At 45.4% G+C, this 21651-nt stretch overlaps 1 protein-coding gene and 1 long non-coding RNA gene across 4 annotated transcripts; one reads left to right on the top strand and one right to left on the bottom strand.

Moving 5' to 3' along the window:
• The first annotated feature begins 2581 nt into the window (after nucleotides 1–2581).
• On the top strand, nucleotides 2582–11470 carry CCNE1 (cyclin E1). 2 transcript variants are annotated; one of them, XM_073225675.1, is made up of 12 exons: nucleotides 2582–2947; nucleotides 3401–3452; nucleotides 3558–3645; nucleotides 3867–3935; nucleotides 7713–7858; nucleotides 7974–8109; nucleotides 8884–9030; nucleotides 9598–9693; nucleotides 9903–10037; nucleotides 10141–10252; nucleotides 10345–10527; nucleotides 10803–11470. In XM_073225675.1, exons 2-12 carry the CDS (start codon nucleotides 3430–3432, stop codon nucleotides 10835–10837), a joined length of 1170 nt encoding a protein of 389 aa, XP_073081776.1. In that variant the 5' UTR covers nucleotides 2582–2947; nucleotides 3401–3429; the 3' UTR covers nucleotides 10838–11470. The 2 variants fall into 2 exon arrangements, with proteins under 2 accessions (XP_073081776.1, XP_036877589.1); XM_037021694.2 differs by having other exon boundaries at nucleotides 2586–2947; nucleotides 10345–10502.
• LOC108385233 (uncharacterized) lies at nucleotides 10467–18608 on the bottom strand. Of its 2 annotated transcripts, none has more exons than XR_001850234.3 (3): nucleotides 18374–18608; nucleotides 10877–10993; nucleotides 10467–10584 (listed from the first exon to the last, which is right to left on the bottom strand). It is a non-coding gene; the product is annotated as an uncharacterized lncRNA (long non-coding RNA). The 2 variants fall into 2 exon arrangements; XR_001850235.3 differs by having other exon boundaries at nucleotides 10487–10616.
• Between the last annotated feature and the right edge of the window lie 3043 nt (nucleotides 18609–21651).

Below are 21651 nucleotides of genomic sequence, written 5' to 3'. Positions count from 1 at the left end.
GACACTCTGAACCTGATGCAGACACAGAACAAAATGGACTCAAAGAGCCAAAGGTGAGCTACCCCAGGTGAGTGGCCATCAGCAGCTTCTAAAGACTCCAAGCTATTGTGCAGACTGTTCCACTGCCTCAGACATATCTTTTCTATTGCCTCTGTCAAACTCATTCATCCCTGCAGCCTAAATGCTGCTTCCTCCATGCTGCCTCCTTGGCATCCAAGAGTAGCAGTGTGGATGCCTCCCTACCACCACTGTATGTGAAGTCATAGCCCCCAGAGTTTTCCCACCCAGCCCTTCATCATGCTGTACTGTGATTGCTAATCTACGTGACTCCTCTATGCCTATCTTCCAAACTGGAAGCTCCCAAGTGGGCAGGGGTTATTAAAATCTTGCTTTTAAATTAAAATTATTTTATTGTTTATTGAAGCATAACATATTCAGTAAAGTGCACAAATCATAAGCATATAGAGCTCAATGAGTTTTTATATATGTATGCAGCCATGTAACCACCACTTGGAGACTCAGTCAAGATATAAAAATGTGTATTCCCCTCCCAGTCATTATCCCCAAGAGATAACTACTGTTCTGCTGTCACCATAGTTTTGCTTTTTCTCAAACTTCAAATAAATGGAATCACACAGTAATACTTTTTTTTTAATGTATGGTCTCTTGTGCTCACCTTTATGTCTGTGAGATTCATTCATGTTGCTCATGTTTCAGCAGTTTACCCTTTTTATTGTTGTGTAGTATTCCATTGAAATACTATACCAAAATTTATCCACTTTACGATGAACATGTCAGTTAGGAGATGGTACATCTGGAACTTTCATTTTTTTCTGGTAGGAGTATAAATTGCTGCAACTACTGAGGAAAACTCTGTCTTGTCTATTATTGCTATAATAGCTACCATTTACTGAGCATTTATTATGTGCCACTCAGTCTGCTGATTCATCTGCAAAATCTCACTTCATCCTCACAATGACCCTAAGAATCAGATTGCTGCCATCCATGAAATAGGACAAGCAACATCATAGGATTATTGTGAAGTTTAACTGAGATAACACTTTGAAGGATTTAGCCCAAGGCTGCCATTTTGGAAATGCTGTTTATGTTATTACTAATTGGTACAGGATTGGGAGTTCAGGAGCCAGGGTTCCATGACTACCTAAACCAATCTGAGCAAGTCATCTCAGCAGATGATCTATCTCAGAGTCCCTGGAGGTCAACAATCTCCTAGCATGGACCTCTGGGGATGACAAAAGGCATGCTCTTCAGTAAGACCTAGTTCTAACTTCATGCAGATAATCCCTGGAGCAGCAAACCAGATTGAGACTATAAATCAGAAAAGCCCTTGGAAGTGTTTAGAATCCCTGTTACATGCTTCTTCTAGAAGTTTAGAACAGAAGGCACTGTCTCTCTCACTAGCTTGTAAGCTTCACAAGGTCTTGGTCAGTATAGAGTTTTCAAGCATTCATTCAAACACAATTTAAGTGTCTCCCTTTCGCCAGGCACTATGCTCACAGTAGTGAGTAAGACAGACAAGGTAGAAAGAGGGACAACAAACACCAAGGAGGAAAGCAAAGGTGCTGGAGACTTACAGGGGCAAGTACTGTGAAGAAAGCACAGCAGGACAATGAGGTGGAAGAACTCTGGGGAGACGAGTGCTCTGGATGAAGGGGTTACTGAAGACCTTGAAGTTCTCCCGAAAGATGAGCTGCCTCAGGGAGCCAGAGCAGGGAACAAGCTCCGAGTCCCCAAGGACAGCCGGTAGAGGGAGGTGCTGTGAGGGAAGGAGTTGAAGGGGACGGTCTGAGACCCGGCCAGAGACAGTTCATGTGGAGCCCGGTGAGTCAGTGCGGGGAGCATGCCTTTGATCCCAAGGCTGAGGGGAGACACGCATAAAGCTTTAAGCTAGAGGGCTGCGTGGAATCTGAGGGTCAGAAAGGTTTTCTGACGCTTAGGGAAGAGCTTGTGGTAGAGGGGCACACCTGCAAGGTGCTCAACTATTACATGAATGAATGAATGAATGGATGGATGGATGGATGTGCTTCGCAGAATAAAAGCTGTTCTCCACGAGAGCTAAGGGGCCTCGGACCCTTCGGGCAAAGGCCCGGGTTCTAGGCCCTGCGACCAGGCGCTGTGACCTTGGGCACATGCGCATCCCCGCCCTGACTCATGGCCCGGAACCCTGCGTCTCAGGGGCCGGGAGGACGTGCAAGGTGGGATAGTGCGCGCGCGTAGCTTCCGAGGGACAGCGGGTCCTCCGGTCCAAACCGCTGCTGCACCCCTGCGGGGACCCGGACCCTCGCCACCCGCGGTGTTTACATTCCACCCTCACGGGCCACGCGGCTTTTTGCCGCTCCGGCGCTGCTCGGCCCCGCCCCTGTAGCCCCGCGACCCGCCCCTCCCTGCGCTCACGCCAGAACGCCCGGCGCCCGGCGCGGCCCCACCCCGCCCCGCGCGCGCCAGCCGGGCTCCCGCGTCCCGCCCCGCGCGGGCTCCGGCCGCGCAGGCCCCGCCACGGCTCGGCCCGCCCCTCCGACGCGCAGGCCCTGTCACTTAACCCCGCCCCTGCGGCCCGCAGCTCCCTGGCCGGCCGGCGCCGCGGCGGGGCGGTCCCGAGGGCGGCTGTTGGGCGGGCCTGGGCCCCGGAGCAGCCGCTGAGGGGCTCGGAGCCGGCCGGGGCGGGGCAGAGGGTGGCGGGAGGGCGCGAAGGCGGGCCGGGGGCCGGTTCCGCGCGCAGGGATTTTTAAATGTCCCGCTCTTAGCCGGGCGCAGGAGCAGCCGGCTCGGCCGCCAGCGCGGTGTAGGGGGCAGGCGCGGATCCCGCCACCGCCGCGCGCTCGGCCCGCCGCCGCCTCCCGCCTCCCGCCTCCCGGCCTCCCGCTCGCTCTACCGGCTGCCTCCGGCCTCGGCTCGTGCCGCCTACCTGCCGCGGAGACGGCTTCGGGTGAGGGCCCCGCCACGGGCTGCGGGACGGGGGGCGGCGAGACTCCTAGGGCACCCGGCCGGGCCGGGGTGGGGTGGGGGTGGGGCGAAGCCGAGTCGCCGGGTCTCCAGGGGCGTCAGCGCGGGGTGCCCCGATAGGGTGGCTCAGAGACAATCTAGGGGGAGATGTTGAGGGGGAGGCTGAGGCAGCCCGGCCTCGGAGGGAGGCGACGGGCCGGCGGGAGTTTCGGGGATGTCCGAGCCTCCCCCCACCCCGGGTTCGGACCCGGCTCGCGGGATGTCGGAGGCGCCGCGGGTGACAGGCCACCCCGGGCCTATCGGCCATTTTCCCGACCGGCCCGGGAGGCTCCCGCCGCCGCCCGCGCAGGAGGGGGGGAGGGGTGTCCGGGGCAGGCCGGGGGCCCTGGACCCCTCCGCCAGCCCTCCTTGCCCCACTGCCCGCTTCGTCCCCCAGGCCTGCGGTCTGACCCCACGCCCTGCGCCATGCCGAGAGAGAGGAGGGAGAGGTGAGTGGCCTGCGGCTTCAGAGGAGAGGTGTGCAGCGGTGGGGGAGGGGCGAGCCAAGATTTGGGGAGAACTCACCCTCACCTCTGTGCCATTCGGCTGTGCAGGGATGCGAAGGAACAGGGCACCATGAAAGAGGAATGTGGCACTGATGTCTCTGTTCGCTCCAGGAAAAGGAAGGCAAATGTGGCCGTTGTGAGTACAAAGGAGACAGGTGGGGGAGGATTCCCCCCACACCGTATTACCTGGGTACCAGACAGTGCTCTGCCCACATACTACTGAGAGGGGGTTAAGAGGGTGCGTTTTCAGTGATGGTGCTCATAATCTAACCAACTGTCTTTTTCTTCTCTCTCTCTGTTTTTGTTTGTGGGCTATTTGGTGTGTTTCCTTGGTGGGTGGGGATTGTTGTATGTCAGTTTTTGCAGGATCCAGATGAAGAAATTGCCAAAATTGCCAGGACTGTGAGAAGCCAGTGTGGCAGTCAGGTAGGTACACTTGCTGATCGGGCCCAGGGGAAGGGCCTTCTGCTCTTTGTGGGTCAGATTGAGTCTCATATCCCCTTGCCTCCTGCTGAAGGCTTTTTCTCTCTCTAACTATGACCATAGTCCATATGGCTGAGCACTCTGCCTGTCTGTGGGCACTGACCTCTGCCAGCTTTGGGATTCCAGAAGGGTCTTGTGTTCCTGACCCACACCCCTGAGATTACAAATATGCACTGATGTCTGCAAGATTCAGAATGGACATCAAATAACTCAGTCCTCTACTTTTGCCCTTGAAGAAACTGATACTTGGAGAAAGAAGGTATCCAGAGTCCTGTACAGGTCAGAGGCAGAGTCTGTCCTATAGCCTTTTCTCTAGGCTGGTGACCTAGAGCGGAGTGCCCCTGACACACAGTTCTTTGGGTTACTATGATGATGAGGGTTTGTGTGTGTTCATAAGCAAAGAATTTCCCCCTATCTATACTTGTGTTTTTTCATCATGGTGCTTAAGGACCTCCCTTCCCCCTCCCACTCTCTCCCAGGTTTCAAACTTTCCTCCGCTTTCTGGAAGTTCTTCCAGTCCATCCAGCAATTACGTACAGTGATCACTGTTGTCTGGGGCTTGACCTCACCTTGGCCAGAGTATTAGTGGAATTCTGTGTAATGATATGTGTCTCAATACATTTTTTAAGTTGACTAGTCCATTTCTCTTGCTCCTCCATTATAGCGTTCCTGCCTAATTTCCGGCACGCTCGTGATATCATTATAATATCAGAAGTTCATAGCAGAAAAGGCTTGTATTATCTCTGTACCTCCAGAAATGGCTGGGGACTGTAGTTATGGCTCCAGTAGGGGAAGCAGCCTATCTTCAGACTAGCTTGTCAGGCCTTCTGACCCTATCACAGATAAAAGCTGAGCAGTAATAATAGTATTTGAGCTAAGGACAGTGGTCCCAGACAGGTTAGCAAGGGGCAATATATCACTTTGTAGGAGCCATGAACAATAACCGTAGCAGCTGGGTGAAGAGTGAAGGGCTTCAAAGTAGTGGATGGGCCACATTGTTTGCAACAGCAGTTGTCACATGTAAGACCCTAGTAGCTAGCATAGGAAGTTCCACTGAATATTGAACAAGGGTTTGATGATTTCTTTCTCTATTAGAAGAAAAAATACTTCTGTTTAGGAAAGAAAATAAGATACTACATCCTAAGTGGGTTTTTTTCTCCCCTTAGAAAACAAAAACCATACAAACAAGAAGCAAGGTGACTTTTGTGGGTATTAGAAAATGGATCTCTGTTTTGTGAAATTCAAGATTGTTTATTTTCCCGTTGTGTTTTGAATTGAAATTTCCTACCTAGGATGAAGCAAAGCCGTCATACTAAGTTCTCTGAGTTTTAGATTAGTTTCTGTCCTCAAAGGTAACCTGAGCAGTGCCTCAGGTGCCCAAGATGGGGCTATGGCCCTATCCCAAGACTGCAGAGCATTGGTAGCTGTGATATATGAATAGGCATGTCATTTCCCACTAGAAGGCATTTTCATGGCTGTCTAGAGATTAATGACAACATATTTCTGCACATTTTTGTAGAGTAGACAGCTTGAATACTATCCATCTATTTGTGGAGCAATTAATGTCTCTCCTTATTTTTCTGTGTATATTCATGAAGTTAAAATTTTGGAGTAACACAACCTGTTTGCCTATTAAGTACAAATAATTTTGTATGACAGCCTTGAGCTCCCTGTAGCTGTCATGCTATGCTCTGTGTAACTGCTTCATCAAGACCACATGGAACCTTTGATTCTTACCTTAGGCCTTTCTTAATGAAAAGAATATTCTTTTATCTAAAGTCCATTTAACATACCCATTTTGTTGTTTACTTTTTGCATGAGACCTTACTTTTTCATTGACGGGGAATCCTGGACTTTTCTATTAGTTCTCAGAATGTAATTTTGCATAACATAGTTATATTCTCAATTAAAAGTGGCATAAAGAGTCAGGGGGTGGTTAGGAATAGTCAAAACTGGTCTCTTGCTATTCTCACATTCCTTCCTAAAGTCAGACTGATATTTCTTCCTTTGAAACATGTTAATACTCAAGTTGAAAGACATTATTTTGCTTCATATACTGGTTCCTAAAAAGGCCAACTCAGAATCAATCATTTATGTCTGCTTGTGGTTCACCCAATCTGTCTGTGAACTGCAGGTGGGGAACTGCTATCACTTTATCTGCAAAGGCCTGCTCTCAACTATTTCAGCCATCTGGCTGTAGAGGGTGGCACCCAGCCTCTGCCTTCAAAACTAGAGTTCATTCTTGAATGAAGAGCAACTTGAAGCAGTTGTAATGTGAGCCTTTTTGAGTTAAGGTAATGCTACCAGCCCATGATAATGGAACTGGAAGAGAAGGTTGCCTTTCTTGAACAGCTGTTGTCAAGAGCTCTCGTGGTTAATTTGCATGCCCAGTTCTTGCACATTGTGTGTACAAGGGCTTTATCCTGCTTTGCTCTTCTTAGTACACTGAAAGTGCCCTAGCTTCTTCTGAAACTGGCCGGTGTGCTGTGATAGCCACTCTGTACTATGTCTTCTAGGCTCACACTTAGAGCCCGCATTTCCAGTTCAGGTACAGTCATCTTAGTTGTCTCTTTTCTTTATTTAGTCAGCATTAATGATCTGCTTTAAAAAAATGCCAGGAGTCTCAGATTTTCACAGGGATTCCATGCTGGTGGGATTGTTACTTGCCATATCTTCAACAAATCACTATTTTGTGATTTTTGGAATCAATCATAGACTTCTTTTTAGAGTTAGGATGATAAACAGTAACTTTAAAAAGAAAATTTTCTAAAGGGCAAGATAACCTTTAGTGTTTTTCCAAATACTGAAAATTGAATAAAACTGAATATCTGGAATCTTTAAAAGAAAAGCATATTGCTTTGGTGGCTTGTTCAGGTGTTAGTTATTTGAGTTACCCTGTGCAAAGCTTGTGGGGTGGTATTCAAAAAAGTCTTCAGGAGTATCTAGGCTCTTTCTCCACAGGTCTTCCAGTATGTTCAGTCATCATTGCTTGATTTGGGTTTAACTAGGCAGATACTCTTTCTGTTTTGTTTTAAGAAAAACAGAAGGTTCCCATTATGTAATTTATTTGACTAGTCCTTCCCGACAACTAAAGGAATATGTCACATTTGGTAGACTTTGTTTTAAAATGGGAGACTTTAAATATAGATGGCCACCAGTTTGCATTTTTTATCTTTTATACTTGTGAATGTGGAGTGTTTACATAAATACTTGAATTGAAAATTCTTTCACTTGTAAGAAAAGGTAGTAGTTCAGTTGTCCCTGTTAAAAACCATACCTTTGAATTGTGATTAAATAACTACAACACACTTCAGAAGTCATGCCCAGTATCTTACTGAGCTGCAAATGGGTTTGTATTCATTTTTAGTTTTTGGTAGTGTAATAACTGCATTTTTTCTTACTCCTGGTCCATTTTGCTTCTCAAGCACCTCATAATAAGGGTGATGATAGAGAGGATAAAATGCTACTGACTTGGTAGTTTTCCTAGGTATTTACTGCATAGACTAAAGCTAATGACAGAAATGAAATGTAAGGTGGTCATTACTGTGGCTTTTACATATCTATGCCATCTTCATCTCAGTTTAGGCCAGAATATTTATGTAGGCCTGTAGCTTACTCTCCAGTGTGAAGATATTTTCTGTTTTATGGGCTATTCTACAAATCAGTGCATATAAAAATAGCTGGTGTGCATCAAACATTTAAAACTTTTTTTTTTCACAGCCTTGGGACAGTAATGCAGCCTGTGAAAACCCCTGCTCCTTGATTCCCACACCTGACAAAGAAGAGGATGAGCTGGGGTACCCAAGTTCTGCAAATGAGCCTCCGAGTTTCATGCCATCCAGAGCCTCCCCGCTGCCTGTACTAAAGTAAGTTGACCAGCTGTGCCAGATCTCTTGCTCTGTGATCTCACTCTCACCTCATTAGTATTGGTACATACTGACACCTGTCTTTTGTTTTTTCTCTTGGTTTTGTTTTTTATAGCTGGGCGAATAGAGAGGAGGTTTGGAAAATTATGCTAAACAAGGAAAAGATATACTTACGGGATAAGCACTTTATGCAGCGGCACCCCCTTCTGCAGCCTAAAATGCGAGCGATTCTTCTGGACTGGTTAATGGAGGTGAACTTGAGTCTTATTAACCCTTTGAATTGCACTGATATGGGATGTCCTATTCAGGAACAAATATAATCAGACATTTGAGGATGGTGATGAACTGAGGTCTAGTATTTCCCTGGTCCTTTTCAACTTCATCATGTGTACTGTTTCACTATACCTCATAGCAGTCCTGTGAGGTAGGCAAGATGTAGATACTATCCTTGTTTTATAGTTTGAGATAACCTGAGATAAATGAGTTAGTCCAAGTGAGAGCCTACGTTAGAACCAAGGTCTCTGAGTCTTTTGTTTAATGCTTTTTTTAAAAAAAAATTTGCATCTTGTGATTAACAGATGAACGGTGTTTTAAAATGTTGTAGTCTTTAAATAAATGTACATTCCAGCTTGTAAACTTTTGTACTGATATTATCTGGTTATGAAGAAATATGTTAGTTCTTTCTGCAAGTCAGTGAAACTTACAAAGGGTTCCATTCTTTGAGAAAATTAATAGTTTTTCCATGAAAATGCTGCTTTCACCATCATGTGAGCATGTCTTCCTTCCCCAGCCTATGAAATCTGCTTTTACTATTACATAGATCACAGAAAAATTAATCTTCATATCTGAGTTCCAGTTCTCTGTTGTTCACGTGTTTAGGGACAAGCAAGGTAACCACCTTTTCAGCAAAGCTAAGTTCTCGCTCTCAGTTTGGTTATCTTGTCCATCACCAAAACTCATGGCAAGTTTTTGTTCTTTTTCTTTTCTCCTCAAGTAACTGTTCTAAAACTTAGTATTTTTTTCAGGTGTGTGAAGTCTATAAACTTCACAGAGAGACATTTTACTTGGCACAGGACTTCTTTGATCGGTATATGGCAACACAACAAGATGTTGTAAAGACACTTTTACAGCTTATTGGGATTTCATCTTTATTTATTGCTGCCAAACTTGAGGTAAATAATTTTCAAATATTTGTTATAAAGCACATACTGTTTCATGAGTTCCACTGAGATGAGGGAAATTGGTCAACTATTTGTCTAAACTTTTCTAATTTGAGGCCTTCTAAGTTAATGACACATGCGAAAAAAAAAGGCTAGAAATTAACCAGGAAGAAAGAGAAGTAGTGTGTATATAAAATGCTTAGCTTAATGTTGTTCCTTTAAGTGAAAAAACGTGAACTTTGACATACAGGATTAGAATTTTGATGTGATTAGAAGGGTGGATGAACCCAGCTTTCAAACATGCTGCTAATAAAGGTTTTGAAAAGGTGAAAATTTCAAAAATAGCCAATGAGTAAAAGTTTTACTTATTTTTTATTTATTTGGTGAGGGTGGGTGTTTCATTTTTTCACAACATGTTTGAACCACTGGAATAGCTCCTGTATTTATCCCATCAAGGTACCCTCTGCCTCTCTTCCCATGCCAGCATACTAAATAGAATAACTTTGGATGTACGTTATAAGTTAGAACTATTAGAGATTGGCTTTTTGCTAATGGTATCTTCCTTTTATTTCCTCCTAGGAGATCTATCCTCCAAAGTTGCACCAGTTTGCTTATGTTACAGATGGGGCTTGTTCAGTAGATGAAATTCTTAACATGGAATTAATCATTATGAAGGTAGGTTTTTATTTTTCTGTCCTTGTTAAAATGTATACATAATATCTTCTCCACTCAGTGTTGACTGCATCTGACTTGGTATTCTCCAGCTGGACACACTGTGGCATGGAACATGGCTAATTTTTGAACTCCTTTAGAGTGTCAAAGGGAGCAGAGATGTCCTTTTCTTTTTTCAACCGTGGGTCTCTTTTCTCTGTGTTTTCCTTTAGGCCCTTAAGTGGCATTTAAGTCCCCTGACCACTGTGTCCTGGCTGAATGTGTACATGCAGGTTGCATATCTCAATGATTTATATGAAGTGCTCCTGCCTCGGTATCCCCAGCAAATCTTCATACAGATTGCAGAGGTATGTGGCTCCATTATCTGTGGGGCTACTTGCTCCACCGCTAGATTGAGTAGCTCTAGAAGAGATGTGTGTTGACCATCCACTTCAGTTCTTTTCTTTGTAGCTTTTAGATCTCTGTGTCCTGGATGTTGGCTGCTTAGAATTTTCCTATGGTGTGCTTGCTGCTTCTGCCTTGTATCATTTCTCTTCATCTGAATTGATGCAGAAGGTTTCAGGTACGTTAGCTTTCCAGTCTGTTCACAAAGTGTATTAAACTTGGAAAACACTGTTGGCCTCAGCTTGAACCTGAAATTAATTTTCATTGCAGGGTATCAGTGGTGTGATATAGAGAAGTGTGTCAAATGGATGGTTCCATTTGCCATGGTTATAAGGGAGACAGGAAGTTCCAAACTGAAGCACTTCCAGGGAGTTCCTTCTGAAGATGCACACAACATCCAGACCCACATAAACAGCTTGGACTTGCTGGTCAGTATTCTTCCTTGCTTCCCAGGTAAATTCTTAAAACTACCTTTTTAGCCTCCTCACTTTCAGGCAGATTCCGGATATCCTAGAAAGATTCCAATTCTTTTAATTAATTCCCTGAAAAAAATAAAAATTGTGGTCAATAGATAATGTATCTAAGTATCATATTGACCAGAGACTTTTAGATGGTTCTTTGCAATTTTTCTTCCTCATTCATCTCCATATAAAAAAGCAGGTAGTATGTGAAGCCCAAAAGATATGTTCTTTCATTTTAACATTTCTTGCTTTTATTCTTATCAACAGGACAAAGCCCAAGCAAAGAAAGCCATATTGTCTGAACAAAATAGGATTTCTCCTCTCCCCAGTGGTGTACTCACCCCGCCTCAGAGCAGTAAGAAGCAGAGCAGTGGGCAGGGCCCCACAGAGTGACCACACTGGCATTCTCCACCAAAGACAGTTGTGCAAAGTGCCTGCTCCACATCGTCTTCTGTGCCCTGCAGCAGAGGTGTACATTAGCTTTTACAGATATTTAAATGGAAAAGCATGTCTCTTCCACAGCAGAAGTGTTTCTGTGATGGCATTGGACAGGGAGAAGTGTTTTTTATTGAATGCTTAGATTTTTTAAATAAGTGGGTCAAGTACACCAGCCACCTCCAGAACACCTGTGAGTGCTCCAGATGCTGCTAAGGAGGGTGATACTTGACTTAATTGACTGTTCATTCACACAAATAAAGGCTTGAATTTGAGGAGTGCCATGTTGCTGTTGGTCTCCCCTTGGGCGTTCTGGATTGTGTCATGCTAAGCGGAAAAGGTGGTTTTGAACGTTGTGATGTAGAGCCTGCAACCGGCTGTGCCGGGGGCCTGCCCTTTTCACACTATCAGTTGACAATGTACAATGCCTTTTATGAACTATCATTTTGTAAGTGCTGCTATGTCTATCCATTTTTTAATAAAGATAACACTGTCTTTGAGACAGCTGGTTTTATGAGCTATGTCTGGTAATTTAAGTCAACTTGAATGTGACTATATCAAGTTCTCTTAGCTTCATGCTTTTTGAATTCCAGTCTTTGAAGCAGATATATTTAAAAGAAAACTTGAAGTGAACTTAAGGTACAGCTTTGCATGTCTCCCCAGGGGCCCCCTGAGCTGGGAAGGAGGCTTTGACTAGGCATGTCTCCCACCATGCCTGCACAGTACTGCTCAGGCTGGGTTCCAGGCTGGCTGTAGCAATGTAGCAAAGTCATGTCTGCATCCAAGAGGATGTTTAGGTAATTTTTCTTCCCTAGGATGGGTCAAAAGTCATAAAGAGTCTGTAATTATTTTGGTACTTACCCAAATCTTAAAGAATCTTTGTTTGGAGAATTTGTCAAACTAACATAGTAGCCTAGAAGTATTCTTGGAAGAAAAAAATGCAAAGTAAAATCATATGTAGCTCAAGACCATGCTGTCCCTGTCCGGTCTGTTTCCTGACCAGTGCTGAAATCACCAAGTGCCTTGCCAATGGAGGGGGTCACAACCCACTTTAAGACAACGTGTGCAGCCCACATTACATCTTGTTGAATGTTCTTCACATGGCGGCCTTGTCAAGTCTGGTGGCTCATTCTTGCTTTGGTGTATGTATGTGTGGGTTCATAAAATGGAAGGTGAATGAACAAATACCACTTATTTTCAACTTGACATTTTATCTCATTTTGCAGAAGTCTGTAGTAGAAAGGAAAACAGCCTGTTTGGATCTGTACCATATTTATATGACATTGGAAAGAGACCCTTCTCTTTTGCATTGTGATGCTATAGTTCTGGCACGTTTTAATAGCTTTCCTAATTAATGCATTATAGATGTACATGTAATGGTATTTAGTGAAATAGGACTCCTTGCTAATTATTTCACCGTTTCAGAGAGGCTCATGCTTAAAGCACTGAATTTTTAATGGTGGTCATTTCTAAGTGACTTGTTGGGAAAATCCTAATTTATATTAGGCATTTTCCATGTGAAAAAATGGCATTGAAAACATTTCCATTTTAAAAGTTTTATGTAAGTGAGGGTTTGACAAATGTGAGGTAACACTGGTTTGAAAGCACCTTTGAGGTAAATAATTCATTGATCGTGGGTAAGCCTTCATATTGCAGGGTGTGATTGAATTCACTGAAATGAGAGTGCCTTATATATAGATTGTTAGATTGCTGCATTTCTGGAAATTGGTTTCTATTTAATGGCACTGTTGACAGGCAGCTCTTAACCATCTGTGCTAATAAAGGGTAAGTGAAATCTATAGTATATAGTAATATTTTCTTGGCTCTGCCAGAAACCCTAACAGCCCCTAATAAAATCAAGTTTCCCCTCTCAAAGGTGCTTCTTCCATTTGCAAGTAGTCAGTACAAACTTTGGCCCCTCACTGGTTGGCTCTGTATTGGCTCTATATACCCATTTGCCAAGTCATTTTTGTTCCACAGTTCAACTAGAAACAGGCCAGGTGATTCCAAATAGATATCTGGGTGAAAACAGGTCTGGTCATCCTGCATGAACAAATGCCCTCAGGCACACATGGTCAGTAGGAAGGACCCGGATGAGGGAGGTGATGGGGCCCCTTAGTCTAACTTGTGTTGGTGGAAATAACTTGTGATGGAGAAACTAGGAGTAACTTAACAACCAACCATGAAGACTGACTGGATTGTGGTAGAGCAAACCACATCCTCATGTCACACCCCAGCTCACAGAATTCACTCACCAGAGTTACTGTCATCATCACACTGACTTACAAGTTCCTTATGCACTTCTTGAAAAACTGGAGCCCTTTAAGATTTGGAGCATAGTGGCAAGATACACTTCTACCCTCTAACTCAGACACAAATGAGATTGGACTTTATTCGGGTAAAATCAGGCTCTAGCTCAGAGCAGGGATGGAAAGAGAAATCAAATCTAATAATGTCTAGTCATATTTACCCAACCGAGCATTTTCCTACCACATGTTCAGCATTTTGAAATTCAAATCACATTTATACCTTGGACATTGTTAGAAGACTATTTTTATCCCTGCTGTAATCATCTAATTTGCTGATTACAGGTCTCAAATTGCCACAGAGAACTCAATTTTTGAAAGAATTGTCCTGTTTGATCAAATATGTTATTCAAGCAATGCAGTCATTTGTTCCACAAGGTTACCTGCCAGGCAGAGCTAACCAGGAGTAATAGCATTAGAGGCCTATACTTAAAATCAAGCATTAGCTAATCTGCCTATGACAATAGAGTCTTAAATATAATTTTCTGCATATACTTCAGTTCCTGCACTGACAATTGCATTTTGTATTCAATGAGCATAGATTTTTCCTACTTCATCCCAATTCCAAATTGAACTCCAGAAGACTCTAATGTGCTCAGTTTCACAGGCTTACCAGGCACTATTTACCAGGTGCCCCTGATAGGAGGGCAATGCTATCCTTTCTTGAATAAGCACTTCCCCTGCCCAGCTTTTAAATCACGTTCCAGATCAATGCCAGTTCCATGAACTGTGCAACATATGACTGTGCAGTAAGGTCCCCTAGTGTGATGCATAATATTCATGAGATGCCCTCACCCTCATGCCCCTACTGTGTGCTGGGCACCACCAGTACTGGTGCAGTTGAAGAGCTCAGGTGAGCCTGGGAAACAAGTGAACAACTGGCCCCCAAGGAAAGTAGTGGAATGAAAAGAAAAGGCAGGTGTAAAATAGGAGCAGTACTTCTGCTTGAGGGGAGATGTCAAGTCCTCCCAGCAGCCAGGGAAAAGTGACCACCAATGCGGTAGAGGAAGGAGGGAGATGAGACAGAAAAGGTGACAGACCACACCACAAAGGTCTTTGAGTGTCAGGCTGAAGATAGGCCTGATGTCCCTGGCAGCAGGGAGCTGGTGTACGTGGAGAGGAGAGCGATGGGCTCAGAGCTACATTTGGAGGCAGAGCTGAGTGACCCCTGCGTCTCCTCCTCAGGCCCTGCCCCTCTGCCTGCTGGAATCAGCCCACCCACAGCCAGCTGGAGTCCCACCTCCCTCAGTAAGCCCTCCTTGTCTTTGGCCCATTCTGATGTCATTTCTTCATGGGGCACTGGAGGCAGTCACCTAGAGCTGGGACCAGACTCTGCCACCTCCCAGTGTGAACTTGGGTACTACGCCCAACTTCTCCAAACCAAGTGGCACATTGCTCAACTGTGAAATGGAGAGGGTAATAGCAGTATTTACCCCCACCTCCCAAGTGAAGGGGGAGATTCAATGAATAATGCATAAAAAATGCTCAGCAGAGGGCATAGAAGCCACAGGGCATAAATCTGCAAAGAAGTAAAAAGCTAACCTTTTCAAACAATATGGCTTCTCTCTCACTTACCAACTTTACATTTCCCTGTAAAGCCCCAGAAGATGACTGGTTAGCCAGAGACGGGTAAGATTCCTCAAGGGAGGAACAACCTAAGACAGGCACAGTCCCAGGGGGGCCATCAGGTGAGAAATTGGGGATCAACAGAGGTGAGGCTCAGAACCTCACCCCCCCTGTTTTGAGAGAAAGCTTCTGCATCCGTGGATGTTTTGCTGCCCTTGTCTAGCTTGGATTAATACTTAGTCCATAGGCACACACCTGATCATCTACATTTGCCCTCTTACAGCACTAAACTATGTTTTCTACCTTTATCTTGCATCTACCTACCACTTCAGCATTTTATTAAAAATAAAAATAATAATAATAATAAAGGGAGAAATGTGGGATCCACATATAAATCAAGTATAAAAATCAAACGAATATTCATATTTGACCTGATTGTTTATAGTTCATAATACGTGATCAAAACCGAAAGTTTCTGTGATGAATGCCCTTGTACTGGTTTACCATGTAAGAATTTATTCACTATGTAAGAATTCGTTCACCATGTAAGAACTTGTTCGTTATGCTTCAGAAGATTGGAGACTGACGAGAATTAGGCTTGAGATGGATTAATGATTGTGCGTTGAGCATTGACCCCCCCTATACAGAATTTTATTGTTGTTAACAACCATTTGATCAATAAATATGAGAGATGTCCTCTCAAAAAAATAAAATGCTCAGCAGAGTGCCTGGCATAGTAGAAAGAAACAATAAATGGTGGTTGCCATTGCTATTATAGCCACTGCCTCTGCTGCCAGTGGTGCTGACATAGGCTGTCCTGTGAGCAGTTAGACAGGAGGGCCTGCCCTCGCCCAGAAGGCAGGAGCACTGAGGATAGGCACAGCCCAGAACAGTGGGGACTCCAGGAACACTTGGCTAGCATCCCTAGGCCTGCCTGCAGGCCCTCCCTAGGCTTCAGTTCTTTCCACCTCGTCCTAGGCAGCCCCCTTTAAAGGGTCATACACACTTACTGTCCCTTCCCCTTCATATTCCTCCAGTTGTGCCTCTGTCCCCATGCATGCCACCTAAGACTGCTATGTGGCAACCCTGAAGGCACTCTTTAGCCTTCATCTCACAGGGTATCTTCCACATCCATCTCCAGCCCAGCCAGGCCCCCTGGCTTCGCATCTGCAGAACAACCTGCCTGAAGGTTTCCTCTACCTGGGCATCTCTTCATAGCCACACAGACTTCACCATCTTCTAAGGCAAAGCCTGTTTCACCTTCCATTGTTAATACTCAGATAAAGTGGGAACCAGCAATACACAATAAACATATGAAAACCACTCAATTCCCAAGTCATTAGGGAAATGCAAAATAAAGCAATACCAGCTCATACTCATCAGATCAGCACAAATTTTAAAGTTCAGAAAATAATAAAATGACTACCTGTGAACACATCCTCCAGATTTGCCAAATTGGGTATACATCATCTTTTTTGAAAGAATACGATCTTACATAATTGAAGGTCCCTTGTCACCCTCCCCAATGCCATGGTCTTTCTTCCTCAGAGGAAACAATTCTGAGGTCGGAATGGGTGATTCTCACACATATTTTTGGACTTTCATCATTTATATTTGGATCCATACATAATAGATTTACAGAAAACACTGCTTTGGGTGTCTTGATATTCACTAAATGGAATTAAACCTTACACACCACTTCATATTTTCCTTCAACATTATTTTCAAGATTTACCCTTGCTGATACATGTAGGGTTGGGTTTGCTCACTTTTAACTGTGGTAGCGTCTTCTCCTGTGTGAATATACCACAATGTATATATTCCCTCCCATGCTGCTCCACAAGTAGGTTTTCCAATTTTTTCACAAACAAAGCTAAAGTCAACATCTTGTGCACACATGTGGCACATGTGTAAATTCCTCTAGGGTGCATTCCCAGATGTAGAACTGCCATGTCAAAGGGCACATGCTTTTGCAACTTTACTAGATGCGGTCAGCTAATTCCCCAAATTATGCCGATTTATACTCCCAGCCAGGGAGTGTGAGAATTCTTGCCTTCCCACATCTGCCTCAGCACTTGGGATTGCCAAATTTTCTTCCCATTAAAATTGCTATTATTTAACTTTATTGGCTTTACTCTGATTACAAAAGTGGAACATGTTTGTATAAATTAGAATACTGTGAACGTGTACAACATGGAAAGTGAAAATCCTCCCGAGATGCAGTTCTGAAAAGTTTTGGTATTAAAATAGCATACGCTGCTCCAGAATTTTTTCTGTGCATATACTAACATGAATAAATGAAAATATTTGCTGTTTTTCTACAGAGTTGTTTCATCCAATTGTATCATCTCTAAGTAGTTTAAAATGTAAATGCATCGACAAACTCACTCTCATTTCCTTTTTCTTTTTCTTTTCCAGTCATTGCCTGTCAATTCATTTCATTGCTTAGCACATAATTTCAGGGCCTGGCACATAGTAGGTGTTCATTAAATATTTGCTCCATGAATGAATGGGTAGATGGATTCATTCTTACATGTACAGTCATTTTCATTAAATTCCTTACTTTTCCATGCCCAGAAGAACATAGGCTATCTTCTACTTGCAAAAGACCAACAATGATTGAAAAGCAAGACATTAACAGGAATGAAGCAAGCCCCTATCCCTTTTTTTCTGAGCAATTCCAATTCCTGGAAGGGTTGCAAGACTGGGATGACATGCAAAAGCCCAGGCTCCAGTATGTCCTCAGACAGAAAGGGAGACCCCAAGACTGTGATGGACCAGCCTAGTAGTGCCATCCCTTCCTTAAAAGCAAAAAAATTCTGAAGTTAATATATTCCAGTAGTCACAGCCTGAGTCATCCAAAAAGTTCTTGCTAAGTGTCCCTCTTGCTAAGCCCCTAACCAAGTTATCTCTTGTTATAGACAAGTAATGAACATTCAGTTTGTGTGAGATGATGACTAGGTCTGAAGCACTTCTCTCTGGGGGATCCCTGCCTCAGCCAGGGTGGAAGTACAGGCTGGCCATCAGGACTGCAGGGGCCTGTGCAGCACTGGGATTTTGTTGTGTCTGGGCTGCACAAAGGTTTTTAAACATTTGAGCCAACATTTAAAACTTGGGAGAGTTCACATACACATATGGCTCCCAGCAGCGGGCAGCCTGGTGGGCAGGGCCGCAGTCTGAGAACCAGTCCCCTCCACTCTTGGCCATGGTCCCAGGAACCATTGCTGTGGACTCACCTACACACTGCCAATCCTAGAAGACAAGTATTTCCCATACCCCTGACTCTATCAAAAGTGAGAAAACAGCATAGAAAGCATAATGTTTCAAGAAAAGTAGCAGAGGCAGCATCTCTCTCCCTGAAAGCATAGAATATTTGAATATGTTTACTCTTCAGGACAAAGTGTCTCTGTGTCCAAAGACATGCTTTTTGCCTGCCAGGCTCCCACAGACATTTACTTTAAGTTTCCTATATTTTTAGGAGAGTCTCGGCTATTACCCCAAGGCCTGTGGGGCTTTCGGCTCATCACTTACCTGCTCCGGGCTTCAGGTTTCTCATCTGCCCAGCAGGCAGGGAGGTCACAGCAGGTTCTCTCTGCCGGCATCGGGGTGAGCCTGGCCTCTCAGGGAATAAGACTTGCTTTCTGTTTCTCTTCACACTCTAGGCTTCCAGGTGGTGATGAAAGATGCGTTTGGGGTGTTTTTAGGTTTGCAAACGTACTTCAGGGAACTCCCCTGCTTCCTGTCATGCAAAGGAGGTTTCATTTCTCTAGATGTCATGGTGGGTGGGGAGTGAGGGTGACAATGCTCAGGGCGGAAGTCAGACTGGCACGCAGGCAGGCTGGAAGTCTGCCAGGGGTTGGGCAATGCCCCACCTCCTCATGTCCTCCAGGCCTCCTGGTGACCCTCAGGGTCTAGGGCACGTCAAGGCCAGAGGTGGTGCAGGTGTGATTCCAGGGCTGCTCTCAGAAAACACCCCTTGTCCAAGCCTTGGGCTCCCCTCAGAAACCTGTCTTGAGATGGGAGTGGAAGAGGTTCTTCCTTGAACGAAACCTTGCAGGGCATTGCTGGAAAACCCTCACTCGAATTTTGCCCCTCTGTAAGAGAAAACTGGGGCATTGTAAGACAAATTGCAGCAGAAAAAGATAAGTTTTCAGGTCCTGGGGATGAGTGTCTGCACTGTTCATTTAAGCGACATCCAGGGCATCAGAAAGAGATAACTCGTCTGTGGAGACAGATGCCGATGCCAATAATGAATTCATGAGAAGCACAAAAGGCGGGCTGGGAGGGTTTTATTAATTATGTTTCTTTTATCCTCATAACAATGGCATGTCAGTAATCTACACTGAATGTGCCCAGTTGATGCTAATGATTTCATCCTTTTGTTTCTGTTTTAAAAAAAACCTATCTGCCCAATCTAGTCAGCCTCGGTGAGAGCCTGGAGCCCACGGAGACCCTGTAAGCCCTCACCCCGGCCCCTCCGCCTGTCAGTTTTGCACCCGGCCCTCCTGGCAACGCCAGCACCAGTCCTGCCTTGCACTGGTCATTTGCTGTGTCCCCAGGCCCTGACCCCACCCTCCTGCATTTGCTCTGCCAGAATCCCACATACAGGTACTCTGACATGGGTAATGAGTCCTCTCAATGGGGTGATAGGCAAGGTGTGATGTGACAGTGAGTGTGTGAGTGCATGTGCATGTGTATGTCTGGAGCAGTACTTCAGAGCCAAAGACCCCCTCTTGGTATGCCTCAAATCACATTCCTCACCCAAGGGTTCTTTCTGAAGAAAGAAAGAAATAGGTTATGGATTGCTTTCTTCCCACCATCCCTGTCTATTATTACTAGGTTTCATTATTAGGCATAATTAAAAAGGGTATGTGTGTTGGGGGTACAGCAATGACTGAGTCACGAATCATTTGCCCACACCTGTCATCCTCCCACCCCACAGCCAGGAAGGAGTTGTCAGGAATGGCACCAAGGAGTTTTCAAACTTAAATGTGCTCAGCCGCAGGGCCCTTCTCTCCTGCTCCTCCCAGAGCCACTTCATAATGACTGCTTCGCATCTGGCCCAGGAGAGGCCCAAGGAAAGCATCCAGGCACTAACAGTTTCATGTTATAAACAAGGGAGACAAATGTGCACACCCAACACCTAGGCTTGGACACAAGATTCATTAGCACGGGGTGGGTGGGGTGCCCCATACAGGACTTTCACCTGGAACACCCAGAAAGGGCTTTCAGAATGGGTTTGGCTGACCTTCTGGCCCGTACATCAACACGGAACTTTCACCCAGGTAGGCCTGCTTTGTAGGAAGATCCTAGAGGGGTCCCATTGTGGCCACCTGCGGCTCAGACAGTTCTGGAATATCCATGCAGGGGACCCAAGAGTGACCTGCAGCTGACAGCAGGGGTCATGAGCATACCCTGAGGATGGATCTTTAACCTCATATTTATTGAGGTAGTTTGGGAGGAACTGACGGGGTTGATAGAGGGGTCAGAGCTTCTCCCACTCCCACTCTTGGGCACTGCCAACATCCTACCCAACCTGACTCTACCCTCTGGACCTCCTTCTCCCAGGCTAGGGGCCCACTGGCACAGCTGGTGGGCTGGCCCCTCTGAGCATCCCTGATGGAGCCAGTGCTGAGAAGACCACTGCTGAGGGGCTTGGCAATGCTCTGGTGGAAGGCCCCATGCGCTCTCTGCCCCTGAACAGCTGCTGGACCCTGGCATATTATGCTGCTATAAAAATATCAGTATGGCCACCCCAGCTCCTGGAGAAAGTCTCAGTGTGACAGCCTGCAAAGTAATCCTACATTTCAATTTCATCTACAAATCCTGGTTTCCCCCAGACAAGCTCAAACCTGCACAGATGGTCCCTCACACCAAAAAGTAAAAATAACAAAGCTTGCAATTCTGGGCCTCCCTGTTCTCGGGGCAGATGTGCTGCCGCACATTTCAGAAGACACACAGCCTGCATCCCAGCAGCAAGCCCTCTCCTCCTGTACATTCTCATTCACCCCTTCTGGTGTACTGGTGGGGAACAGCCATGGCCCCTCAGTGTGTTCTTGGAAGTGTTTCTGGGGTGCCTGTGCCTTTGGAGAGGGGCAGGAGGTTCAGGGGTTGTCAGAGTGAAGACTCACCCTGCACTCAAGTACCCAAGGCTGGCTATATTGCCAACCATGAGATGGTTCAGGAAAGGGAGGGTTTAGAGCAAGGTTAGGTAGTCAGTAAAAGCAAGGGCAAGAGGCCGCCATGCATGCCAAGGGCAGGTGGGAAAGAGGAAGCTCTGGGGGCTCCTGATTTTTTGAACCTCCTCAAATCTCAATCAGCTACATGAGCTTCCATTACCTTTTAATTATTTCCACCAATATTTGCTGAGAGCCTGTATGCCAGGCTCTGGGGATAATTATAGACAAGACAGACCCAGAGAACACAGGCCCGAAGAATATGCAGACAAGGTCATTTGTGGGCTTGGATGGCCACAGACTCAATGGTCAGAAAGGCCAGAGTAGGAGGCCATGAGAGAGACTGGAGGGGGCGGGAGCCCCCAGCCAGTGACACAAAGAGGCCGCATGTAGGTGAGGCCCACCTCTGATGAGACTTGTAACATGGAACCCCCAATTCTTACTCTTCTTATCTAGAAATGGTGGCTGTTTGTTCCATGGTCAGATAATATAAAGATTTATATTTAACTTGTTTAGTTGCAAGTTAAACAGAGCTCAAACTGCCAGGAGAAAAAAGAAATTAATGGATGCATATGTCTGGATAGCCCTGGGACATATCTAGCCTCAGGCATGACTGGATCTGGGTGTTTGTAC

Source organism: Manis javanica, chromosome 17 (genome assembly GCF_040802235.1).
Source record: "Manis javanica isolate MJ-LG chromosome 17, MJ_LKY, whole genome shotgun sequence".
In the NCBI taxonomy this organism is placed as follows: domain Eukaryota; kingdom Metazoa; phylum Chordata; class Mammalia; order Pholidota; family Manidae; genus Manis; species Manis javanica.
The sequence above is the reverse complement of the archived record's forward strand: the minus strand, read 5'-3'. Positions and strand labels throughout refer to the sequence as shown.

Excerpts from the sequence above, each read along its gene's own strand:
- CCNE1 (XM_037021694.2), top strand. The coding sequence starts at position 3,430 with ATGCCGAGAGAGAGGAGGGAGAG. Across the intron at positions 3,936-7,712 it reads GAAGCCAGTGTGGCAGTCAG|CCTTGGGACAGTAATGCAGC; the intron begins GTAGGTACACTT and ends TTTTTTTCACAG. Across the intron at positions 9,694-9,902 it reads TGGAATTAATCATTATGAAG|GCCCTTAAGTGGCATTTAAG; the intron begins GTAGGTTTTTAT and ends GTTTTCCTTTAG.